The sequence below is a fragment of the Tachypleus tridentatus genome, chromosome 12, assembly GCF_004210375.1.
Source record: "Tachypleus tridentatus isolate NWPU-2018 chromosome 12, ASM421037v1, whole genome shotgun sequence".
Lineage (NCBI taxonomy): Eukaryota > Metazoa > Arthropoda > Merostomata > Xiphosura > Limulidae > Tachypleus > Tachypleus tridentatus.
This window is the reverse complement of record NC_134836.1, coordinates 18,832,885-18,850,915: the sequence shown is the minus strand read 5'-3', so window position 1 is coordinate 18,850,915 and position 18,031 is coordinate 18,832,885. Positions and strand designations below refer to the sequence as shown.

Genomic DNA, 18,031 nt, shown 5'->3' with positions numbered 1-18,031 from the left:
TGCACATACAACTATATTGTGCCATAATATTTTGAATGCAACATTATACTTTATTACATTTTTTGTTTTATATGATATATCATTTGATTTCGTAAATATATGATTGAAAATTTTTGTGGAAGTTCCCACTAATTCTGTGAAAAATGTTTAATATAGCTTTTTGGTTGGATATTACTTGATGGATTAAAAAAAATAAGTGAAAGTAAATAACATATTTTTGAAAATGTTAACTGTTCCATTGACCAACTTTAACATATCTGACTTTAAGAATTCAGTGTAAATGTTATAACTTTGATTTTTTTTTCTTTTTTTGTAGGCCAGCAACAGCCAGTAGGGCTGTTACCTCAAAGATCCTTTCAAAATCTCCTTTCTGTTGTTCATCTTAGAATCTTCATATAACAGAAATATCTTTAAACCCAAAGATAACTGAACAACTTGCAAACACAGTTTTCTTGTTAACAGTCTATAGTATAGCCCTTCATGAAATGGCTGTAAGTGGTGCTAATGATACAAACAAAGACCATCAGTCACCAAACACAGGAAAAAGTGAAGAACGTTTGTCTGGAATGATTGAACCTCTTGAAATAGAAAAAGATAAGGAGACAGCAGAAGCTGCAGCAAAAACAGGTGGGGAAAAACAGTGTGTAAACAAACATGTAGATGTACAAGATGTGTCTAACAATGCACCAACTTCATCTTGGGAAGCACCTCACAAACGATTTTACCACAATTTGACCACAAGACTTCCAAAGAGTGTTTCAAAAAGGAACGAAGAACCAGAATCTAGTGATGAAGCTTGTTGTACAAGATTGGCTTACGTTTTTCAAAGAAAAGCTTTAGATCTGGTGTCACATCATTCAGAAAAAAAAATTCCCCCTGTTAAACCCCCTAAGCCTACACCTGAAGCTATAGCAAAAGCATCTGTTTCGAGAGAAGCACATGAAAATGAAGTACGATTTCGAGAAAAACGAACTCAAAGACCTCGACCAAGAAGCTTTGGTGATGATATTCCAGTTTGCAAAGGGATTATTCAATTTATTGATGACAGTGGAAGTGAGGTATCAAGTGATTATCCTAATGTTGACCTATATCAATTTATCACAGTGAGGAAGCATGATAGTAGTGAAGCAGACTATTCAGATAATGGTCTATATGAAATTCCTGATGAGCCCAATACTCAGAAAGAAGCTCCTGCTTCAGAAAAAACAATTTTACCACAAGAGAGAGAAAATGAACCCCAGATCTCAGGATCTTCAGGACTTCAAGAATCGAGGATTTTCCCAAAACTTTCTTTTAAAACAAATTTTAAAGACAAATTTTTTAAACCTATGCTTGGAAAAACATCTTCACATTCACCCTCAAAATTGTCTCGGGCAAATAGTGAGGGTTTAAAAACAGAGTGTGAAACTAAGCATGATCAAAGGGAAGACACAAGTAGTTTAAAGGGAAAAACTATGAACACAAGTTCAAAAGTATTTCTAGGACCAACTGAGTATATAACAAAAATGTATTCTGAAATAAAGACTCTAAAACAACTTGCTCAAGAGAAATCTGAGGTAACAAAAACACAATTTTTATCAGCTTCTACAGAAGCTGCTACTAATGATTTAGGGATTTCTGTTAGACCTGTCCCTCCAGCAAGAAGTAAGTCTCAAAGAGTAAAGCATGTAGCTAAATATTTTGTTCACAAAAAGTCTTTTATGGAACAAAATGAGAGTAAGATTTCTTCTGAAGAGAAGGCTATTCCTAGCACTGATATAACTTACACACAAAATGAAGATGTTCAGGAACAGTTACATAAGCCCAAGGAAGAAGTAACAAATGAAAAATCTTTATCTGAAGAAGAAGAAAAACTAGCTAAAGCTGTACAAGATGTTAACTGTGTTGATAGGTTAAGAGAAGATAAAGAAGGATCTGCTGTAAATGTCAAAGAAATGACAAGCTGTGATAATCTAACAGAAGAAAGAAAATCAGTTGAAAGTTGCAGAGAGTTTTCAGATGTTGATCTTACAGAAAAAGGACTATATCCTGAAGATATGAAAGAATCCATCTGTTTTAATAAACAAGCAAAACCTGTTTTTCAGGATAAGCAAATGGAAGAAAGAAGTTCAACTGAAGAGAGCAAATCAGCTCAACAGGGTGGATTAATGCAAGAAACATATTATGCTGTTCCAAAACCGGCTGTTCCTCCACGTCCTAAAAGACTTGGACTTTCTTCACAAAGATCACTTCAAGTTTTCAATAATGAAATAAAAACTAAAACTCATCCACCAAGACCTGTGAGCCCAGGCAAGAAAGCCAGTAGCATAAACAAGCAAGGGAGATCTGTTTCCTCAGTACATAAAACTGCAAGACCAAACAGCTCTTTAAGTAAGACACAAAGACAAGTTAGTCCTTCCAGTAATGCAAAACAACCAACATCTCCTATAAACAAAGTAAGACCAATTAGTCCATCACAAAAGCTGGCAAAGCCACCTAACATTACAACTAAAGCCAAACATCCATTTAGTCCAATAAGTAAACAACAGAATGAAAGACCAAACACTCCTACATCAAAAGGTTTCAAACCTATACGACCTCCTCAACCCTTTAGTCCACAAACTGTTTGTGATACACTTATGACTCCACAGACAGATGCCACAACTTCTGATAAGTTGGAGGCAACAAGTCATTTACCTGAAGCCATAAATTTTACTGAAGATGTAAAGGATGATAACAGTGGGTTATTACAAAAATCAAAGGAAACTTCTTTGGCAGTTGGTGCTCTAAACTTATCTCCTAGGGCAGTTCATAAAGAAACCTTTCTAAGGAAAGATAAATCTGTTACCTTTGCTGATGAAAAATCTTCAGGTGAAGCTCTGGTGAATCAAGTAAACTTTGAAGATGGTGTAAAGTGGAGGACATATAGAACATCAAGTGGAAGAATAAAAAAGAGACCTCATACAGTCATGTTGCCTGTTTTAAAAAGTCCATTTCTGGAAAGTTTTCAAAGGGTTCCATCCCCCATTGTAAAGGCTTCCACACTTCCTCTTTCTTTTTCAGAAAAGAAAACACCACCCCAGCGTCCTCCTCCACCAAAGATTAAGCAAATGAATGAGATAGATACTAAACATGAGGTAAATAGTACAACACCACAGAGTCCTGAAATGAGAACAGAAGTTAAACCTTTTAGAGTTGATAGCAAGGGCCCATCACAACAAAGCCCTGAGATCAGAACTGAAGTTAAGCCTTTTACAGCTGAAAGCAAGAATTCTCAGGAAGATGTGACCCTAAAAAAAAACAACAGTAATTATTTTCTTGATGAGTCACCCTTAAATACTGGAGGAAAGAAAGTAATCTGTTCTATAAAAGATCTAGATGATAAAGCCAAAACATTCTCATTGAGAAAACCAGAAAACTTGAGTTCACCTGAACAAGAAAGAAAAGAGAGAGATACTTGGGAAAAAGAGAACAAAGAAGTAGAAAACATACTAAATAGTGAAGATATGGAGATGAATTTTAAAATTCCATCAACAGATAAGAGTGAGGCTGAAAGTACTTTGACCATGAATAAGAATATTTCAAAAGGTTCACTTAATCAAGAAATTTCAGAACCTTCTAAACCTCCAAGACCACCCCTACCAGATTATAATTCTCTCAGAAGAAAATTAAATTACTATGAAGAAATCCAGAACTCTCCTAAAGATAGATGCATTTCACCAAATACTTCAAAGGCACCAGTCACTGTAACAGAGAAACAACCAAGACCCCCTCCAAGAATAAAACGTAAACGGTCAAGAACGGTAGAAATTGTGACTCCAATTTGGAAGAATGAAAGAAAAACTTCTCGCAGCCAATCATTAGATGAATGTGACATCAGGAAAAGAAAAGCTGATCGAGAAAGAATATCTTCCTCAACTGTTATCAGAGTTAAAGCAGTCTATACTCAGGTTCAGAAAGAATCCATTGTTAAGAACAAATCAAATTCTTCAGTTGAAATTGATAAAAAGTTTGAGGGTTATCAAAAAATGAAGTTCCGTCCACTACCCCCACCCCCTCCTCCTCCACGTTCTAAGTCAAAAGGGCTTTCTCCTCAGGGTGAGGATACATGTAGTGAAAACATAAGCATGACTCGTACTTGCTATAATGACTCATCAGGTTTTAAGGAATCAAATAACCAGAAAGACAGTTGGGTTGGAAGCACTGACTTGAAAAGCCTAGGTGAATGTGAAGTTAATCAGTACAAAATAGTGCCAGAGTCTGTGGGAAGTGAACAAGTTTTGAATGATAAAGAAAGTACAAAAATAAGTCATTCAGAGTCAAAGAAAGAGCACAGTAAAATGGAGTCTAAACTATCAGGACGAGTAGAAAATAATGTTTCTAAAGTTATTTTAGAGGATCAAAGAAGTATGCTGGTACCTCAAGTAGATGAAAATGCCAATTTACCTGATATGTCAAGTGAGCCAAACATTCATAACAAAAATGATAATATTCGCCAACATTACTTGACAGAAATGGATGATGAAATTAAGACAACTTTGGGAATGGAGAACGATATGGTTAAAGTAGCCAACAGTGTATTTTACAGCCAACAATCTGCTATCCCTATAGAACCAGTTGAGAGGCAAATGTCACCTAGTACAGAGGAAGAGAGGGATAAAATTCAATCTTTGCAGAACAAGAGAAAAACAAAATGGTGTGATGCAAGTAATCTTCCTACCAGTGCAGAGGAGATTGACAGTGGTTTATTAGATAAATTTGAAGAAAGTTGTGATTCTGCCAGTTTTAAAGATAAGCAGCATTTCATTATAGCTCATAATGAAATAAAACAAAAAGATTTAGAAAAAAAAAGTTTGAGTCAGGAAGATGAACAGAACGGATATTTACAGTTTTGTTCTAGTGTACCAGAAAATGAATTACCAAGTACTGGAACAAAGGCCAAATGTTCTAGGGAACAACAGCTAGTTATGCAGTCTCCTGATTTTACAGAAAAGTCAGTACAAACAGTTCCAGTAGATGGTCTTCTTCCCTTAAAGAAAAGAACTTTTGAACAGAGTGAATCAGAAGACACAGATGAGCTTACTCAAGATCTTCAAAAAGAATTAAAACTTATTCTAGAAAGGCACAAAAAGAAAGGAGGGGGAGAAATAGGAGAATTAAAAAATAGGTATGATGAGAGGGGACAAGAAAGAACACGCCTAGTTTTCCAGCACGGCAAACCTAAAATCAGAGCTTCACAGCAAATTCCTGTTTCTGGTGTAGAAGCTACAAAAGAGAAAGAAAAGCTTCTGCAGAGTAGCAGATCTTCCACCTCAGAAATTAGCTGGCAAGAAGAATCTTCTGAAGACACTGATGAAGAGATCGTATCACTGACTCCAGATGTGGAAGAAACTGCTGCACAGAAGAAGAAAAGACAAGTATTTTACATTGCACAGGAGATCATGACATCAGAGAAATTATTTGTTGACGTACTCAGACTACTGAATGAAGTAATTGAATTATTTGTTTTATTTTTAGTTTTGAAATGTAAAATTATCTGAAACATTTGGAATACAGCTGTAAGTTTCATATTATGACTTAAGGAAAATGTTTTAAAGGAAAATAAGTTTCTGACTTTTAAAGGTTACAATTGTTTAATAAGAATGTTTATGTGTTTTTTGTAAATTCTAAACAATAGATACTACTACATAAAAGTCATGCATCATATGATTATGGCATTTAGTTACGTTTTTAGTGATTCACTTGTTGTTATACATGCAAGTGTACATTTACCTATGTCCAAGTGTTTTATGCACATGTGTATATGCTGAATTTGTTGTGTCACCATGTATTGGTAGATTTTATAGCTAATAAACTTGCGCTAAAAACAAGAGGAATCTTTAAGTTCATATACTCTGTAAATTCATGGGAAAGTAGTAGTGTCATAAATATTTGTGTAATTATTTAAAGCCAAGAATATAAACACAATATTTAGGATCATAATCATGGGTGATAAATATTCACATTAACACTGTGTGTGGAAGTAATGTTTCTGAACAAAGTGCATGATTAATTATTTTGCTATAGGCATTCTGTTCTTTTAAGGTGCAAATAAAACATTTTTGATAAGTGATCTAGTAGAATATATATATACAGTCATGCTATTAATGGAATAACTGAATAATTGGTTCAGTGATCATAATATTTAAATATGTCATGAAAATACAGATATATTTTAAATAAACCAAAGTTACCTTAGTCGAGTAAATAAAAAGCATTTGAATGTGTCTGAACAGAATCACTGGATATATATAAACATGGAAGTGTATATAAATTATGAATTAAGTTACTAGATAATTTTATCACAGATTTAATACTGTGCAGCTACTCAGGCCAGCATGTATTTGTAACTCATTATTGTCAGGAAGAGTAGCAATGAACATTTTATTTTTAAGATTCAGTAATGTGTATGATTCTTGTTGCTTAGGGCTTCAGAAGAGCTGTTGGAGAAGCAGAAAGAGACCAAGGTACATCTATTATTCCAGAGGAAACTCTCAATCAATTACTAAAATACTTCCCTCAGCTTCAAAATCTGAATGAAAACCTACTAAGAGAGCTACAAGAAAGAATTGAACATTGGTAAGTAAGGGTTATATCAGGTATTGAGAACCATTACTTAAAGCCTTAATCTTGGGTTCAGTATAATGATTTTGGTCTGTTAAGTTTGTATTGTGTTTAAGTGCCAAAAAGGAAATTGACAGCTCATTAAAATAATGTATAAAGAAATAAAAATAACATCTTAATGTAGATTATTGTCTTAATTATTCACTTTTCACTTTTTTATTGTATTTAGTATTAACTTTTAATTTTTTTAATCATCTTTATTATTAACTTTTCACATTTTTTATTGTTTTTATTATTAACTTTTCATGTTTTTTATTATATTTATTATTAACTTTTCACTTTATCATTAACTTTTCATTTTTGTAATGTATTTATTATTAACTTTTCACATTTTTGTCATCTTTGTTATTATCTTTTCACTTTTTATCATCTTTATTATTAACTTTTCACTTTTTATCATCTTTATTATTAACTTTTCACTTTTATCATCTTTATTATTAACTTTCACTTTTTTATCATCTTTATTATTAACTTTTCATTTTTTATCATCTTTATTATTAACTTTTACTTTTTTAATCATCTTTATTATTAACTTTTCACTATTTTTTACTGTCTTTATTATTAACTTTTCACTTTTTTTTAATCATCTTTATTATTAACTTTTCACTTTATTTTAAAATCAAAGCAAGGTTTTCTAAACCTGTTCTATTGTTTTTAGTAGTAGAACTAGTTTATTGATTTAAATCAAATTTTACAAAAAGCTAAAAACTTTTGGATGTAGGAAAACAACATTAAAGCTTTCCTGTTTCTTTATGAACAAGGGTATTATCCCCTGTTTTAACAATCAGTTGGAAATTTTCTCTTCTTTTGTATTCAGTAAAGCCTAGAATAGTGCAGCATTCTTCCTGCTTTTATGTTTGATTAAATTCTGTAATTGTACAGTAATCATTCTGCTTTTGTACTAGCTTTTAGTCTGGAATATTATAGCACTTTTATTGTATCTGTACTTGGTAAAAGCCTGGAAAGTTACAGTATTTCTCTTGCTTATTCATTCTCTGAAAGTATGGAATAGTACAGAACTTTCATTGCATGTGTAAATGGTGAAAGTCTGAAATGTTACTGTACTTATCCTGTATATGGATTAGGTCAATGTCTAAAATCTTCCTTGCTGTTGTTACAGTACTTGGTAATAGCCAACATAACAATACTTTTCCTGCTTCTGTATTTGATCAAAACCTGAATCTTACAGCACTGTTTCTGCTTCTTTTTCTGTACGTCATCAAAGCTTGAGATCTTACATATTACTCTTCATCTTGTAACTAGTTAGTCTGGGATTTCACAGTAAAGATCCTGCTTCATTATTTACTCAGAGGGTGGAAAATTGCAGACTTGTCCTCCTCCTGCATTTGAATAGAAAGTCAAGTTCGACTGAAAAATTTGAAAGCTGTTAAAATTGTTATAAATGACTGATCTTTTGGCTTTGTGTACTTATCTAACTTTTGTTAAGCTACACCCATTCATGGTAAATTGTTAATGTGCTACACAGCAGTCATTCAGTGAAATTCAATATAATAATTTATGTTATATTAAAAAAGATGCATCATAAGTTAACAAACAATTCTGTAAACCGTGCTTTAGAGAATATTACATGAAACCTCTAAGCTTTAGATTCTTGAAAATTGAAAGGATATTAACAAACAGTTATTGTGTATTCTCAGGAAATAAATGAGCTATAAAAACCTTTCAGTTTGATAAAGTGTATTGTTGACATTTAACTGGTGAAACATTAAAAACGGGTTACAGCACTATAAATAGATAAAACATCCAATGGTAGCATTATACCCAGATATGTTATTTTTTGCACATACAGAACAGTATGAAATAATTTCCTAAGAGGATTTAAAATGTTACTGTAAGTTCCTTAAATTTAATAAAATGAAAATTTTCATTGATAATAATTTGTTGTTTGTGGAAGAGTCATTTTCAGAAAGGATGTTACATTTATGTCAGTATATGAGTTATTATGATATCAGAAAGTTTGTCCTTAGATGACAGTTTAAAGTCACCAGGCATATCTTTGTGGTTTTTTTATTCACTGTTGTAGCTAACTAAGATACTCTAATTTAAGATCATGGCAAATGCCAAGCTCTTGACGAGAAATGCTTGTGAGTTGATATTTAAGAGTAACATTTTAAGGACAGTTTGAAGGTACTGTGATGTAGCTCTAATGTAGTTCCTGGTGTTTAATATTTTTTGAACAACAACAACTAAACAGCCACTACACAAAAAAAGATATGTTTCTTACACCAGATTAATGAAATATATTGTGAAGAACCCTTACTTGCCTTTAATGAATTTAACAATGTGAGTTAATCCGAATGTTGAAATGATTCCTTTCCAATCTTTTTCTCAAAGTGACTCACAGTTATAAGCCAAACAATTCCGTTACATGATATTCAGTAAGAATTGTTTGTCAATTATAAATTTAGATCATGTTTTTATATTAAGATTTAGCTATTTCTAGCTAGAAAACTAAAGAATTTAACTTTAATTTGTAGGCCTGAAATTGGAAGGATATCAGATATTCTTGTCACCCTTGGCCCATTTTTGAAACTTTACTCTGCATACATCAGAGATTTTGAATCAACAATAAATTTATTTGAGGAGTGTAAGAAGAAGTATCCATTGTTTTCTCAAGTAGTAAAAGAATTTGAGGTAAGAAAAGAAGCAAAGGAATCTAAATGTAACTTAAACTTTGAATATCTTCCAAAGTTGTGTGTTATTTATAAATAATGTATCTGTATATATTTGCATATGTATGTAATGTAATATTTACTTTCAAAATTTCAGTTATGCATTTCAGCTTATTGACTTATTATTCATAACTGTTAGATCCTAGTTTACCTGGTAGGATAAATATTATGTCATAATTTGATTCCCATCTAGTCTGTAGTTTGTTGTTTTTTTGCTTTGAATCAGTTCTAAGTAACTTTAATGAATAATCATTGGACTCTATAAACAAAGAGGGCTGAGTATATTAAAATAATATTCAGTATACTAAAAAAATAAGTCATGTGACTTTCAAAGTCAACATAAAGTTACAATAGAAGGGAATCTATTAGAAATACATTTCTTGGTATTTAGTAGGTAGTGTAATGCTACCAAAAACTGATTATTTTGTGAAAAGGAATGTAATAACCCTTTCTGATGCAGAATATTCATACATTCATATCATGAACATATATTTAGACTTAGAATTCTCAGAACTTAATATCTTAGTAAACCAAAGGAATATGGATCACCTTACAACACCAGGACCATCCAGAACTGTAATACAGTCATGATAAATAAAGTGGCAAAAGTAATCTATAGTTCCCAACTAACAGTACAAAACATAGGAATAATTTCCTTCTGGAGAAGTTGTACAAAGTGACATGCACACAAGTTCCTTCAACATTATATTCATTCAACTGTCACTTATACCAAGCAGCTAGAGAGTAAAACAGATATACAATTTTTTTTTTTTTTTTTAAATATGCCTATGAGTATCTATGGGATTGGACTGTTGAAACTGGCAGTATGAAAACACCATTCTGGTACATTAGATGATTAATTGCATGTGAATGGCAATATTATTTGTGCAATCCAATTTATGTGAAGTTATATATAGCAATGTTTACTATAACTTCAAATACAATAAGTGTATCACTACAAAGTTTGACAGGCTTTTAGTGAACATTACAAGTATGTTATATGCAAATGACATTAATTTTCAGTAAAATAGTTTTACTAAAGATTTATCTGTGAATTTACCAAGCCATTATAATTCAGACTGACTAGTCTAAGTGCAATGTTATTTTAATTTTCAGAAGAAAAAATTTCTTTTTATGATGCAGTTTTCATATTATATTTATAGAACTTCTAAAATCTTCCAAATAAATAATTTTTTTCAGTAAAACATTATACTTATACTTTAGTTATTATTCTTATTTTCTTTACTATGAAACCATGTATAGCAGAATTATTCTTAGCAAATGCTAAAAACTATGATATAAAATCAATTTCTTTTTTCCCTAGAATGACTACAAATTGTAATAGACAATTATTTATCTAAACAGCTTCAGGTTTATAACAGTTAACCTCTGTTTTAATTTATATTTATTGTTTTATTGCTCTTTAAATTATGTTTCACTAGCCTAACAAAGCTATAAGTAACCCAGTGATAGAATAGTCAGTTTACAATGAAGTATTAAGTTATGTTCATTCATCTTGCACTATTCATCACACGTGTGTATATTGTTGAAGGTAAAGTTTTTATTTAATTATCTAAGTATCCTTATGTAACATAATTTCTAATTTTTACATTTTATTAAAACATATACATATAAAACAAGAAATTTACCACATACTTTGGTTTATAAGATTATTTGTACTCAAAAACATTCTTTGATAAGACTATATCTTCATACTGTATTGCTTACCAAATAATAATTCGTGTAGCTTTCAGTTATACATTTTAGAACACAATAAATACATCAAACACCAGTGTAGAATGTCCAGAAACTAATATAAGGCTTTTGATTTTACATCAAATAGATTAAAAATTTCATTACTTTCTGTAGCAACTTATTTTGTTAATCTTACATTGAATTGTCAGCTTTCAGAAGTCAAACTGAACAGTTGTATGACTTGCATAGTATAAGAATTGTTCTTCCAATTGGTTATAAAGTTATAGGCATTTCTTGAGAGACAGAGGAAAGGAGAGGGGCATGTCAGTGTTGGTTGAACAAATACAATGATATCTCTGTAATTCAATAAGGTAAAAAGTAGAAATCTTATATTTTGTTTTGGCAACATATACATAACTTGCATTTATTTTTGATTGAACTCTCTGATGCTCATGTAAGGAAGAAGAAAAACGTATTGATAAGAAGTCATAATGCCACAAAATCATGTGATCCTGAGTGGTGCATATTCAGAATATATTTAAATATTTACATTTGAAAGTAAGAAATTAAACCTAGATAATGTAAAAGTTTAAATTATAAAATATCTTTTGCTGCCAAACTTATTGACATACATGAATAATAAAGTAGTTTGATTAATTTTTTAATGTAACTTGGACAACATCATTATTTGACCATACACATAAGATTAATGAAAACAAAACTTGCAGGGAGTAGTGATGTGCTTTTCACATTGTAACATATGATAGAGCCCATTTGCAGTGGGAGCTAAGCCTTTTGATTTGCACAGCCATCAAAGAGAGCAGATAATTAGATGTGACAAGACAGGTCATACAAATGTGGTGAGACTCCAAAATCATTTCAACAAAACATACTTGTATATACACACACAGAAGTTGAGTATGTTGTGTTAACTTTGTGCAATACATTGGAAATTTTTATGTCATTTTTTTTAACATTAGGATTTTCAACATATTGTAAGGTGTATGAACTTGTCAAGTGTTTGGATGTTTTCTAATTGGTACATTCATGCAAAAGTTGACTGTAAAGCAACTAATGATAAACATTTCTTGGTTGTCTATTTTTATTTTACTTTGTTGCCCTAATTTGTACTTCATTTCTATTATTGTAAAGAAATGTTGGTTATATTTTTGCAGATGAATCCTCGTTGCCAGAAACTGTCTCTGAACCATTATATGCTTAAACCTGTCCAGCGTATTCCACAATACCGACTTTTGCTGCAAGATTACTTACACCATTTACATGCAGATTCTCCTGATTATGAAGATACAGTTGCAGCCTTGGAGATCATGAGTCAAGTTGCTGATCATGCAAATGAAATGATGAAGCAAGAGGTGCAAAATATTGTTTATTTGGCTCCATTGGAAATTGCACATATTGAAACATTTAAGAATGTTAATAATATCTTATGAAAAGTTTTAGTCATTATTTACTTTTCTTTGTGAATGATAGTGTATACCAAAGTACAAATATTTTTCTATTAAATTAAAATGGATTTCTTCAGGTAGTCAAGGAAAGGGAGATTTAGTAAAATTAAAACTAAACATAAGTTACACCATCACACTCCAGTATTTTGAGAAAGTGTTCATTCATAAAATTAGTTTTCTTTTGTGTATGTATTTCCTACAGCTGAAGATGTGATAGAACTGAATTTACAATTTTATAATAACTGTGTCACATCATTTTAATTTTTTTTTCATGTGTTACAGACAATATGGCTTTGAATTAACAGAATTGCTTCCAGTTTTTCAAAAGCTTTACAGATATGAATATTATAGTTTATTTGAAAATTTCCTTCCTTACAGTTGTTGAAATTATAATCTTTTGAAATTAACAAATATTACTGATATTTATTTATAAATTTCATGTTACAAATAACATGAATGTTAATGAATGCATGTCATCCAAATGTTGAAAGTATTTTAGATTGTTAATAATGAGTAAAGGAATGTACATCAAAACCAATGTCTGATATTGTTTGCTGAAAGCCCAGAAAATTGCCTGCAATAATAATTTTAGAATGTTAGAATAAATAAGATAAATGTTGTAGTTTTTTATACATTTGTGGTCAGATTTTTCTATATGTTCTGAATAATTTAACTCTGGCATTAATTATTAGGTCTATATAAACCATATCACGTTTTTAAATACACTTTTATAAATTGTTTATACTTCTAATTGCTTGTGGATCCATAACTGCTCATAACAGATTCTCTAATAATCTACAAATCACATTAAAAAAACTAATTAAAACACCATAAATATTCCATTTAATTCTATGCATTACTACTTGGGCTTACAATTCTAGAAACTCTATTTCAGTACCCGTGCTGGGCAAAGCACAAATAGATAGCCCATTGTGCAGCTTTGTGCTTAATTCCAAACAACCATTATTGCTGTAGTTTGTTTCATTTTTACTTAGGAAATGAACGATTACAACCTGTGTTTTTTTTGTCAGTTCTTTACCCTGAGTGTTATAAGACAAAAAACACTGCAGTATCTGAATCACAAAACTTAAGCAGTATATTAACAAGTCATTTATTTAAAGGTTATAAAAGACATCACATATGAGCTAATATAAAGTAGGAAATGAATAAAAGGTTGTAAAATGTGATAGAATAAACAAGTTTATTTTATGTTTTAATAATATATTTACTTAATAGATAAATGTACATTTGTACAAAGTAAGAGTGCTTTGTATACCATTCTTAAAAGAACAACATATACGTATCAAGAACACAGACTAGTGAAATACTGTTAAAAGAACACACTTCAAATTAGTGAGACCATTCATAAAAGAAAGCCTACGTAAGATACATTAGATTAATGAAAAAGGTTAACTAAAAATGTGTTTTGACTGTTATTTACAGTTATTCTGAATGTTCATAATCATACCTAGATTATATTATCAACTGACAAAAAAAAGTAGAACTACATAATTTTTTCTTGTCAGTTAGTCATTGCTAATTACCATCCATTTGTTAAAAAGATTAAAAATAAATTCAGCATTTAGAACTTTTTGTGTAATAATTTGATAGTTGCATGTAGCTTGCGACTTGAAGTAAATAATGATGTAATTTATTTACAGGACAACCTCAGTAAGCTAATCACCATACAGAACAGAATATTTGGTCATCATGAAGTAATTCGGCCTGGAAGGGTAAGGAATGTGATATATTGAAGTGTGTACAAGTGGAATGTTATGACGCATGTAGTGTACATAATATTTATATGCTGAGACCTTGTTCACAGAAGTCATCTCATGAGTTGTCAGTAAGCTTAACATTTATAAAATTAAAATCCAAGGTTTGATATTCTGCAGTGGGCACAATGCAATTAGCCCAAAGTATGTTATTGCACTTAACAACAAAGAACATATGTAGAAGTAAGAACTGTCTACCTTCTAGGTTATGAACCTGCAGCATACATATCTAGAGTAACACATAAAGCTGTCTTCACTGGCATACAAAAGTGTCTCATCTGTTCAGAAAAAAAACAACAACTTTTCCATAATGTTACCTCTAACTTAATACTACAAGTGAAGTAAGCTGTCTTACTGATTTATAGTATACCATAAATATAACAAGTCATATTGAAATTCCTAGTGGTGCTGATAGTCAAATTCTATAAATCTTTAGGTGAGAACAGGTTTGCTACTTAGTAGTAAAAAAATGCACACAACTATTGACCTGAGGATAAATATTGTTTCATGTTTTGGATAATTAAAATGTCATACTTACACTAATCACAACTTTAACTTGGTGTTCATTGGTACATTTAGAAAAATGATGGCATAAAAGGATGAAGTGTTGTGCACTTCTTCTCTAGTAATGTTAATTACTCAATTTTTTTGTCATAACTAAATAGAAAATTTTTAAAAGAAGTACTTTCTCATACTCTAACCCTGTGTGCTTTTAAATCAAACTGAATGGTATTCTACCCTTTTTTTGTGTGTATTGACATTAATTATCTAGTGTTCTCTTCCTAGTTATGAATTTCCTTATTTTGAGTAACTAAGATATGTAACATCTGTGTCATTTTGAGTTTCAAAAAAAAATGTCTTAGAAATTGGCTTTACTATTCTGTTATTGCTGTTACATTTTAATATATACTATGTTTAGAAAGCAAAGTGTATTTTTGAAGCTTATGAAAAAATAAAACGGGTAACTTAGATTATCTTAAATACATATATGAAGAATAAACTGTAATTTACTTTATAGTTTTTTTTTTATATTTTTAAATACAAACCATAACGGTTAACTTTAAAATAAAATTATTCAATTAATTGCCTTACTATTTTATTCAACTGGCATATAGTTTTATATTCATACAAGGGATTTTATCATGTGAAAAATGAATGCTTTTTGTACGTTATTAAATTTTGTCTTTCAGGTTTTTATAAAAGAAGGTGAACTCATGAAACTGTCTAGAAAAATAATGCAGCCTCGGTGGTTTATATTGGTTAGTAAAGTGTTGAACTTTTATACAAGTATAAATCTGTTTTTGCTACATATGTTTAAAGAAGTTGTGTTTGTGTGTGTGCCATGTTTTTTATAGTTTTATTATGTAAGTTTCATAGTATGTCTGTTACACAAGATAAGTGTATCTTTAGTAATCCTAAACTCTAAAATACCAAAATTATCCTAGTATTTCATCAGATTTAATGTACATATAGTTATTACTTTGATTCCCATTGTTAGGTAAATAACAGATACAGATAAGAACAACTATTTTATGTATAATTCATCATTTTGGGACAATAGTTTTCAGTTGTTGAAAACAAACAAGAAGAAATTGGATTGTGCTGTAAGTTAGCAGTGAAAATTTACATTGCTTATTGTTCCATATCCTGCAGTTTTTTGGATGTAATTTTAACATGGTTAAATTAAAATTGAAAAAAATGAAGCTTGACATAAAAGGGATTCCGGTGAAAGACTGAATGTTTATAGTTTTTTTTTACTACCTTTACGTTAGGTAGGGTATGGATACATTTTTATTGGTTACTATAAAATCTTTCTATGAACAAAATATGTGTTTTATTTTTTATTAGTCGTTCAAGTATTCTTAATTTTTCTTTCTGAAAATTTAATTTTGGTATACTGATAACTAATCTAAATGTATTTTTGAAATGAAAATATAAAAAATGTTGAAATATTCAAAAATTATATAATGTTTTAAATAAAAAAACAAATAATCTTAAACTGTAAGGGATTGATAAAAAAAATAATTTAATTATTGTTTTCTACCACAATATTATAACTTTTAGATAAGTTTGTTGTTTTAACTACAGTTATTTATCTCTATTTTTTACATGCTTTATAGTTCAATGATAGCCTTTTGTACATGACAAAAGTCCAAAATAACCTGTATCGAGTAAACCATGAGCTTCAGCTGACTGGTATGAGGGTTTCAGTACCCATTCAGCAAGATTACCAGAATGAGTTCAGCATCGTCAGTGTAACACGATCCTTTTCTCTGGCTGCTAGGTAACTAATGAGCAGCACAAATAAAAAAAATGATTATTTTACTTGAAAGGAAAGCTAACATTTTTTAACTTAATTATCACTTAGTTATTATAATGAATACTGATATGAGTGTGAATACTTATGTTAATATGGTATAACCAAGATTTCTAGATATTGCTAGAAACCCAGTATATAGAAATATTCAGATTTTGTTGGCGTTATACATTGTGTGAAAACTTTCTGACTTTATATAGAAAAAATATGTAATTTTATATGGCTTAAAACTATCACACTTAATAAAATGGATAATTTTTGTACCTTTTAGATAACTTGTTTTCTGCACTAAAATAATCTAGAAATTATGAAAATAACTTAAGATGATATGAGTAATATAATTTCTGCTGATTAAAATTATATAAATGAAAAAGAAAAACAAGCTATTAATAATTTTTAAAGTAAGTTAGTAGATAATGCAACTTATAAGCCAATGTATTGTAAATATATGATTCTAGTTTTCTTTGTGTTGGTTCTAGCTCTCCAGAGGTAAGAGACCAGTGGATTAATGCCTTAAGTCATGCCATAGAAGAAAATGCTTGTAAACGGAGTACTTTTCAGAATATTCATCATCATCAAAAAGTAAGTTGTTGTTTTTTCTTTCTTTTTTGCATTTTACTTCAAATTTTCTGTATATTAATTTTGTTTCCATCTTTTACAAGCAGATTTGAACCTAGAATCACAAGTGAGTGCTCTACCAGTTGAGCTAATGGTTAACCCTGCTACTCATTACCAGTAAGGCATTTTTTAACAACTCAAGATACTACATCTGTAGAAACATTAACAAAGTAGTGCTGTTGAACAAATTCTGCCTTAGTTACAATAAGTAAATATTCTGTTGTTTAAGTCTAAAGGAATAAAAAATATAAATACTTATAAATCATACTAGAAGAAAGGTATTGCTCTTCCAGAGATTCAGAAATCTCACTGTTTTGTAATCTTGAAGCTACTTTGTGAGATGCCAGAATAATTGATAATATGCTTTTGTGAATAAAGATATTCAGATTGTAAAACTGTTTCACTACTGTAATATTGAAAGAAAAATAAAAGAAGTAAGTTGCGCTACATTTTTATATGAAACACGTAACTAAAAGAACTGTAGCAGCTTCCAAACACACCAACAACTTGAAGAAGTTTCTTCCTGATATTTACTTGTCTCATGACAGTCTACTCTTAGCAATTGTTTATTCAAGAAAAAACAGACTGGTGCTTCAAAGAAATGTCAGTGAAGGTAAAGAAACACAAGATACTCAAAGTCTAGAATATTTTACTTTGGTCAAATATAAAACCAGCATGCTGCTATTTAAAATAACAAAACTCAAAAATGAAGCAGATAAGTCAGTTCTCACTGTCTTGTTATTATTTCACTCAGGATAAGACTCACCTTCAAAATACTCACTCTCAGTACATCTTAGTACATAAGGGTAGTAACACAAACCAGTA

General features: G+C 30.3%; 1 protein-coding gene across 10 annotated transcripts in view; it reads left to right on the top strand.

Moving 5' to 3' along the window:
• LOC143235060 (uncharacterized) overlaps positions 1-18,031 on the top strand; it is a 58,064-nt gene that overhangs the window by 28,904 nt on the left and 11,129 nt on the right. For all 10 annotated transcript variants that reach the window (XM_076472833.1, XM_076472828.1, XM_076472830.1 and 7 more), the window contains 8 exons: positions 317-5,468; positions 6,446-6,597; positions 9,141-9,297; positions 12,206-12,403; positions 14,158-14,229; positions 15,462-15,530; positions 16,392-16,555; positions 17,068-17,170. In XM_076472833.1, the coding sequence (XP_076328948.1) occupies positions 486-5,468; positions 6,446-6,597; positions 9,141-9,297; positions 12,206-12,403; positions 14,158-14,229; positions 15,462-15,530; positions 16,392-16,555; positions 17,068-17,170 (5,898 nt within the window). In that variant the 5' untranslated portion in view covers positions 317-485. The remainder of the gene's footprint in view (positions 1-316; positions 5,469-6,445; positions 6,598-9,140; positions 9,298-12,205; positions 12,404-14,157; positions 14,230-15,461; positions 15,531-16,391; positions 16,556-17,067; positions 17,171-18,031) is intronic.